Source organism: Triticum aestivum, chromosome 2D (assembly GCF_018294505.1).
Source record: "Triticum aestivum cultivar Chinese Spring chromosome 2D, IWGSC CS RefSeq v2.1, whole genome shotgun sequence".
NCBI lineage: Eukaryota > Viridiplantae > Streptophyta > Magnoliopsida > Poales > Poaceae > Triticum > Triticum aestivum.
In genome coordinates, this window is record NC_057799.1 from 437,289,554 (window position 1) to 437,298,150 (window position 8,597).

At 46.3% G+C, this 8,597-nt stretch overlaps 1 protein-coding gene across 1 annotated transcript; it reads right to left on the minus strand.

Moving 5' to 3' along the window:
• Nucleotides 1–5,655: 5,655 nt before the first annotated feature.
• Nucleotides 5,656–7,874, minus strand: LOC123053678 (uncharacterized). Its single transcript, XM_044477201.1, has 3 exons — nt 7,625–7,874; nt 7,368–7,502; nt 5,656–6,067 (listed from the first exon to the last, which is right to left on the minus strand). Exons 1-3 carry the CDS (start codon nt 7,661–7,663, stop codon nt 5,888–5,890), a joined length of 354 nt encoding a protein of 117 aa, XP_044333136.1. The 5' UTR covers nt 7,664–7,874; the 3' UTR covers nt 5,656–5,887.
• Between the last annotated feature and the right edge of the window lie 723 nt (nt 7,875–8,597).

The following is an 8,597-nucleotide window of genomic DNA, read 5'->3' on the forward strand; positions in this document are numbered from 1 at the left end:
TCTCCATGCGACCCAACATCGAACCAGATCGAATCCAGTCAAACCATTGGCCATTAAGACTCTAATCTTTGAAAAAACGGGCATATATTTGGCCCGTTCTTCTGTGCTGATCTGTTCTGGGAGAGGATGTATTTTGCTAAGCCGGCTTTCACGGTAACCCGACAGAGGATTTTCACCTTCTAGAGATGTATCCTTGCAGTAAAACTAAGTCTGGTTCCAGTCCATAGGATGACTGGGAGGTGCGGCGGAAGGAAAAGTGGCTTCTTTCCGCCTCTGAATTGAAATGCCACCTAGTTCTAGGTTGGGCCCGTCTGTGAACTCGGTCTGGCGGTTCAGGTAATAGAATTCCCTGAAAAATTCTAAAGTGGGCTCTTGTTGAAGGTACACTTCGCAAAAAACTTACAGATGTTTGAAACAGAGTTGGGCCCGATGTCTTGAGGATGAAGTTGGAAGAAATGCAGCACATCACGAAAGAATTTTGAGCCGGGTGGAGTGGACCCCCGGAGCATGTGGTCAGTAAAAACTACGACTTCGCCTTCTTTTGGATCAGGGGTGGTTTCTGTTCCTGGGGCTCTCCAGTGGATAATGTTTTTTGCGGCTAAGACGCCCACTTGAACGTGTTCATTTAGCGTCTGCTCTGTAACCCGCGAGGCGACCCAGTTGCATGAAGTAATGGTTTTGGTCATTTTGTTGATGAAAAGCCTAGAAAGGAAAATATTGCCGGATTAAGGTTATGCTGTGAAACCGTCCAGTCATCAAAAAGTAAGTGCATTGTGCAAGGCCAATTCGTGTGCAGAGAATACGTGCTATAAAGGTTGGCATGATTAAACTGGAAGACGATGCCGGGTTATGCAGATTCTGAACATATACTAACGGTTTAAAGTGGGGCTAATGGTGTTTGGCGGGTTACGGCCTATCATATGAGCCGCCCGCGCGGCTGCAGTTCACAGGTATCCGGAGACCTATAGGCGAAATTTTGCTAAGTACTGAACAAACAGGTTCCACGGATCAGTTCTACAATTTTGGATCTACATCAGTTCAAAAAAGAAAATAAATCTCAAATCTAAAGTTGCGGAAGTGGAAGAACTCATGTATTCAGAAGGGATCTTATGCAGAAAGGGTACCTTCTGCGATTGGAAAGGGGTGCTAAAACTACCACCGCACCACTTCAGTGTCGAGTTCAGATCCATCTACACATTCTAAAGAGAAGAATGAAGAACGGTGAAGAACACCGACGAGCGGCGGAAACCCTAATGCAGATCTGCTATGAGGAAAGGTGAGCACTTACTGACGCTGATGTACAGCGAAGGTGCACCGCAGTTTTCTAGTCTGTTCAGGTCGATGCAGCGGCCGAAGTTGATGCTGTGGATGAAGGTCAGCGGCGGCGGAGCTCGGGTTTGTAGTGGCGTCGCAAGGAGGAAGATGAAGACGAGGAGGCAAGGGTAAAAAGTGAAAAGAAGGACCCTGTCCCTATTTATAAGGAAGTGACTAGACGGCATGCGTGGGAATCAAGGAGGCCGAAAAATGATTATGTGGATATATGGACGCCTCGATTTTCAGGAGGTCTATTAAGATAAGGATATGTTCAGATGTCCTAGGCTTTGTGCGAAGTTAATGCACAATGATGTCATGGCGGGTTACCACAGTTCCGTGATGTGACGTCATGCGGGTTACATCGAATTGATAAGGAATTGATAATGGAAGATTCTGCTAAGTCAAGTGGTGAAGATTGATGTGAACAAGTTCAAATCAACCTGGGGCCTAATGTTGGGGATATAACTACTAGGTATGATCTGCCTAGGAGGTGCCGGGTCATGCCATTGGCGACTTAAAAGATGAAGAGGCCTGATAAGGTCCAAGAAGACGTGAAGATGGCGATTCATAGAGCAAGCCTATTGAAGGCCCAAGACCCGGAGGCAACTTGAGGCCCAAAGGGGTGAGCCGCCATATGTTAACTTGTTCTGTAAGGCAAGCTTAGTTAGAAACTGAGCCGGTCACGTTTGTGTGAGCCGGCCGGGACTGTGTAAGCCGCCGGGCATCAACCTGTATATAAAGGGGTGACCTGGCGGCGGGTTAGGTCAAGAAAAACAATCGATCGAGAACTAGGTCAAGCGTATTCGCTCCCTGGTAATCGAAACCCAAGCAATACAATCGAAAGCAGGAGTAGGCTTTTACCTCATTGAGAGGGGCCGAACCTGGGTAAACTCTCTATGTCCTTTGTCCCGTTTAACCCCTTCAAGCTAACCAAGTTGCGATGGCTCCACACCGAAGTCCTTTTGCTAGGGCATCTGCCGTGTTAAGTCCACGACAGGCTTGCTAGGCATCCAACATTTGTACTGGTGATGCCTAAAGTTGTTGGTGTTGCACATAAGGCAGACAACAAGGCTAGGAGGGAAAAGATGTCTGGGAGGGGAACTCGATGAAATGACAGTTGTTCCTGTCCAACTTCACGTTTCACAAGATGTGTGAGCTCATATCAAGTGGGCGCGAGGACCGACAAAGGGCATTAAGGAGGTGCACTAGAACTTTGTTGCGACGCAGGTGTTCGAGTTCTGTGACCAAGACGTCAGCTCAACCTAGTTCTACAACCACCTCAGGAAGTGGAGAGCCAGATGGATCCAGCTGAGCATGCTCAAAGACCTTAGCAGTGCACAATGGGACCAGGACACCTACACGATCCTGTTGGAGTCAGAGCACTACCAAGGCTACATCGGGGTTAGCACACATAGCACTTGTTTAAGCTTCTCTAACATGCCCATCACAACTAACTACACTAGGTTTCTTTCTTAGGACACTTCAAGGACGCAATGTTCCTCAACACTCCCATCCAGAACTACTCACAAATGTAACAGATCTTCTCCTACGGGCTGGCTATCGGCAAGCATGCCATGTGCTCTAGTGAGCCTCTCGGTTCACCTATGTCTGAGTATCCAGTCACCCAGAAGTTAGAGACCATCGTCCCTGATGGTCCTAAGAAGGTTGTTGATCATGTTCATGTGCTTGATAGGAAGAAGAAGAGGGGCGACTTGATGGATGAAGAGCTGAGAGTCTTCAGCAGCATGATTGAGGCCATCAAATAGGTAGCAACCACCATTAGGGATAAAAAGCTTGTCGACATCCATCCTTCCTTGTAGAACGCATCATGGAACAAGGTAGCTTCAGCTAGGAGGCTTTGATGGCGGCTCTTAGCCACTTGCGCTGGACAACATAGCACTTGGTATTGGGTTTGTTGGCATGGGGACGACCATAGGGTGCTCTAGCTTAGGACCTGACTACGCAAACACTACTACTAGTGCTCTTTTTGGTTGTGGTGACGGCGTGCATGATGGTGACAGGCGATGATGACATTTTGTTGTAGCTAGGGCTTCAAAACTGTTGTTGGTAGTATATTTTGATGATGTGGTATATACTAACCCCTGAGGGCATGTACAATGGTGGCATATGGATACAGATGCCCCATGACAAAAAGTAGTATGAGACATCTACATTGATTTTTTTCTTCCCAACGCAAGCCATCACTAGTGGGCCTCATCAAAGAATAGAAAATAAAGACTCCCACTAGACATGCATCTCTACTTTCCACTTCAACCTTTTCAGCTTTATGCGCCGAACCACACTTTTTCTCTCCAAGCACCCGCCTCCTACAAAGGATCCCGCTGCTCCATCCGAACCTACTTTTTCTGATATCCGATCCTACGTGGCCTAGGGGGCATCATCCTGGGGCTATGCATTGTACATGCCCTCATGCTGATGGTGAACTTGCGGTGGTAGGATTACACCCTCTTTTGGATGGGGTGGTAGGATGATACCATAGTAGTTAGGACAAACTTTTTATGCCTTTTGGGTATAAGATCATGCATGCCTATGTCGTTTTTGTTCCATGTGTTTGCTTCCTTTGTTGCTGCTTCAGTTGTTGCTCTTTTGTGATGCTAGGTGAGTGATATGTGGTGTACATAGAGAGGGTTCTAGAAATTTACAGATCATGACAGACATGCCATGAACAAGTGACCGGTTACAAAGACAACTGCTTCCAAGGGTTTATGACTAGGTAGGGGGTAGATGATGCTCACTTCAAGTTTGTGCTAAACCTGAAAAGCAATGTTGAAGAAGGCAAGACTAGCTCCATGTCAATTTGGGTTGTGTGGATGAAAAACGTCTTCATCATCATCGTCCAGTTCGTCGTGATTGTAGTGTTGTTTTATTGATGAGACTTTATGTAAAGCGCAATGAGCACTTGTTAGGGTGGTAGATGGTATGCTCATCACATAGGGTTTAAGGTTAGTAGATCTGGTCGGATGTATACAACCAAACAACGTGCATCAACACAGCCGTATGCAGACAACCAAACATAGGGAAGAGTTTGTGCTATCATGCGGGCAGACCATATGCATGATACCAAACCATGTGTACAACATGCTTTTCAACCTGCATTTACTCAGTTCGTCCAAGGTGAGCCATAGATGAAAAGAGGGAAAAACATTGTAGGCTACCAATTTTTTTGAGACAATCATGCGAAGCTTTTTTTTTTTAGGAATCATGCGATGCTTTATTGAACCGTCACAATGTTTACAAGAACGAAAAAAAGTTCACCGGGGTCGCCAAACCAAACATGGCGACCAACCCCTAGTTGTAATGCATGCTTCGCTAAATTGTGAGCCTCGAAATTCAAGGTCCTAAACTCATGGACGAAATTACATAAAATAAAGCTACTAGAGTACTCTATGATTTTATGTATAATGCCAGATCCACTCTTCTGCCCTCGTTCACCACTTCTGAAGCCATATGTATGGAACATAGGTTTAAATCCTCTGCTAATGCCATTGATTCTTTAACCGCGAGTGCTTCCAATATAGTATAGGGTCGGAGATGCCCCTAAAAACAAGGGTTTTTATCATTTATGCCACCGGTTATGTCCCACTACTCTTTTTTGCCACTAAAATTTTCAACTGCTCAAAAATGCCATCGATCCATGAGATGCTTGCTCTCAAAATGCCATCGTTCCGTTAGATGTTTGCTCAAAAATGCCATTAGACATTGTTATTTTCACGTCAAACCCATTGACCATGTTATATGACAAAAATAAGTCTAGACCCACATGTCAGTTCTCTCTATCTCACAATGATAAGTGTGGCCCCACTTGTCAGGAGTAAGGAAGCGAATAATTTTACAGGAAAGTAAGAACGTTGTTGGGATCAAGTGGGACCCACACTTGATTGTAGTGAGATAAAGGGAGAGGTGGCATGTTGGTCCATAGGTATTTATGTCATTATAACATGGCAAAAGAGATTTGAGATCACAATAATAATGTCCAGTGGCATTTTTAAGCATGTGTCTAACAAAGCGAGGGCACTTTTGAGCAATTGAAAATCCTAGTGGCAAAACTGAATAGTGGGACACAACTGGTGGCATAAATGATAAAAACCCAAAAAACAATGGCTGATGCCCCGAGGTATAATCCCTCTCCATCTCTGCATACCGCGGCAACCGCTCCCTCACCCGAGCTCCCCCCAATGGCAGCATCAACATTCAACTTTGCCAAATACCCCGGCTGCTGAATCCAAAGCGTTGGCCTTGTCATTCTGGCTTGCACCGTCGTTGCCCTCGACTTCTTCAACACTTCAAGATCATTCAAATATGACTTGATGAAGATATGTGTTGACAAAGGACTTTGATAAATATCCTCATACACGGCTTTTCTCCATGCTCCCCATATTGCCCATAAGGTGATCACCATGCGCACAGAGTATCGGACCAAATGCGTGCATGCGTGCGCGGCCTTCACAGAAGTAGCGTACATACGTACAGTACAGTAGAGGCATAAATAAATTTGCTGTAGTAGTAGAATAAATAAATTTGTACTAGTAGTATAGAGTAGAGCATAGAGAGTCTAGGACTTGTCGAGGAGGCTGTCGAGATAGAGGTTGAGGATGTATCTGCCGGTGGAGAGGACGTCGAGGCGCTTCTCGCTCGGCTCGTACCGCCCCTTGCGCAGCTGGTACCGGTGCGTCACCGCCGACACCGTGTACGCCTGCCCTTCGATCGTCACGCTCTCCCCGCAGTGGATGTTCTGCGTGCGTGCGTACGTAGTCCAACACAAAAACAGCAACACTGTCAAAACTGCAACAGCCAGAAATACAGACTGACAGAGTGCGTTGCTGCATGCGTACAGTTCTGAATTGTTCGGAACAGGCTAGGAAAAGATTTAGTGTTCCATGACAATACGAAAAGGTAAAAAAGACCACAGTTTTTACTTTAGATCAACTCCCAACTATCACCAGCCAAGAACAGTTGTAGTAACTTTTACTATACCCAGAGGCTTTGTATCAGTCTATCCGATCTGGCATTTGCTGCAGTTCTGCTAAAGGTGTTGAGGGGCAAACCTATCTGTAGCTGCCTGGCTGGTAGACATTGAGACTGCAGCCAAACATCTGAAGCTGTTACTACTACTTGGGTAGCGATTTCAATCTTAAATTTGCCGGTTCAGGATTTGTGTTCTTTGTTGCCCTGCACACCCCGCGAGACTGTAACCAAGCTTCTGAAGCAACCCCAATAAACTCCGCTACACGGTTTGTTACAGGAAACACAGTTTGGACGACTAACTACCGCTCAGATCAAGAGAGAAGTCCAGTTTATACCCGATAAACGTGTCGTAGGGTTCCCATTATAACTCTAAATTTTTATTGGCTCATTCTACCTAACTAAACTCTGAAAACCGTTCATGCTTGCTGGCTTGCCACGAGCGTATTGAGGAGGTCACCACACCGGAATAAGCTGAGGCACTGGCGCTCCGCCATGCGGTCGCTCTCACTCGTTAAGAAGGGTTTAAGAAGGCCATCTTCGCTTCAGATTGTCTCTCCATCATTCAGAGGTAAAAGTATTGAACAGTTTCAGTAAATCAAATTAAACATATGGCAACAGGAGTTTGATTTCAGTTGGCTGAATCAACCTATAAATGATTAATGTGGTAAAATTGCTGCCCAAATTGATCATTTATGGGTTGATCAACGAATGTGGTAAAATTGCTGCCCAAATTAAACATATGGGTTGAGAGAACCTTTTTTTATGGGGGCAGCAGGAGCCAGGAGCTCTGCATTTGCATTATAGAAGGGGGACAATACAGTAGAATAGGCAAAGCCTGATGTTCTAGTTCGAAGTTCAACGTTTTGGTTCAAAATTTAAATAAGAGACAAATTTTGAAAAATTGCAGTAAATCAATAAGAATTAAAGATCTAGAAATCAGCTCAAGTTGACATACAGTTTGAGAGTACTACTACGCTACATGGCATGGCAGAGACGGAGATTCAGAAACAGAGTAGGGAGATGGATGCACCGGAACTCACAGGAAGTCATCGATCGTGCGCGCTTACCATGGGGAAGCAGCGGACGCCGAGGCATCGCGGCGGCGGCGTGATCTCGACGACCTTGAAGGGGTACTTGTGCTCCTTCTCCCGCTCCAGCTCCCTATCCCGGTCCTTCTTCCTGCACACCACCGACAAACGCGGCTGCTCGCCGCACACAGAAAGGAGCACGCAGGATGAAAGCTAGCTCGTCACAGCAACGCTGCCGCCCTTGGCCGATCGCCGGGCACGACCCTGCTACGTATGCTCCTGTGCTGGCTGCTAACCTTGTGGTAGGCGATGGAGGTGGAGGCGACCATGGCCATGGCGGATTGCTCTCTCCGCTCTGCTTGCTGCTGCCGCTGAGAGAGATCCGCAGAGTCCTCGCGGGCGAGGGAGGCGGCGCGCGGAAGGGGTTGGGTGAACGGGCAGAACGTCCACAGATTTTTGTTGCTCCGCCTCTGCTCTCCGGTGATGGATGGTGGTTGATTGGTTTGAGGATTCTGCAGCAGCTTCAGCCGGGAGGTGTGGAAAGAAGGTGTGCCACGCGTGCCGATCGGTCCGATCAAGTTCTCTGAATTTCTTTCTAACATGTTTGTACTTTTGCGCAAACCTAGCAAATCCAAATTACCACTCCATAAACTAATATAAAAACATTTAGATTACTGCATTTAGATTACTTTACGCTTTTATCTTAGTTTACAGAGGGAGTAGAACACACTTTGTACCATGTCCTCTTGTTTACCCCTGTATTTCTGCGATAATCCTACACGCACTGACCCATTACGGGCTTTTACGTGATTTTCTTCAAACTAATCTCTCTCCCCTCTGATTTTCAGCGGGGGTGGGGCCCATCCCCCCTCTTGTCCAATCCCAATCGCCCACGCCTGTTAGTCCGTGAACCCCGTAATCAATCCCTCCGTGAGTCCAGCGGGGGTGTGGACATCCGTTAGTTCGATTTGACTGTAACGATGTTGCTTTATCCATAAAGCGAGGCACGGAGTCTTTTTTGATAAAATAAACTTTGAATTTTCATCGACCAGTGTCATACATTTAATCTTGCCCCTTTGCATACAATTGGCCTTCTGCTGGTGCAATAAAGATGTAAGGTGAGCTCTGAGATCCTTTCTGAGGGCAATAGTGTGTGCATTCAATCTTTTTCAGAAAAATGAACACAACGATCTTGAGATCACCTACCAGAGCTGTCAAAAATCCAATCTGCGCATAACCAAGTCCGCTAATATTTTCCACACTTTCTCT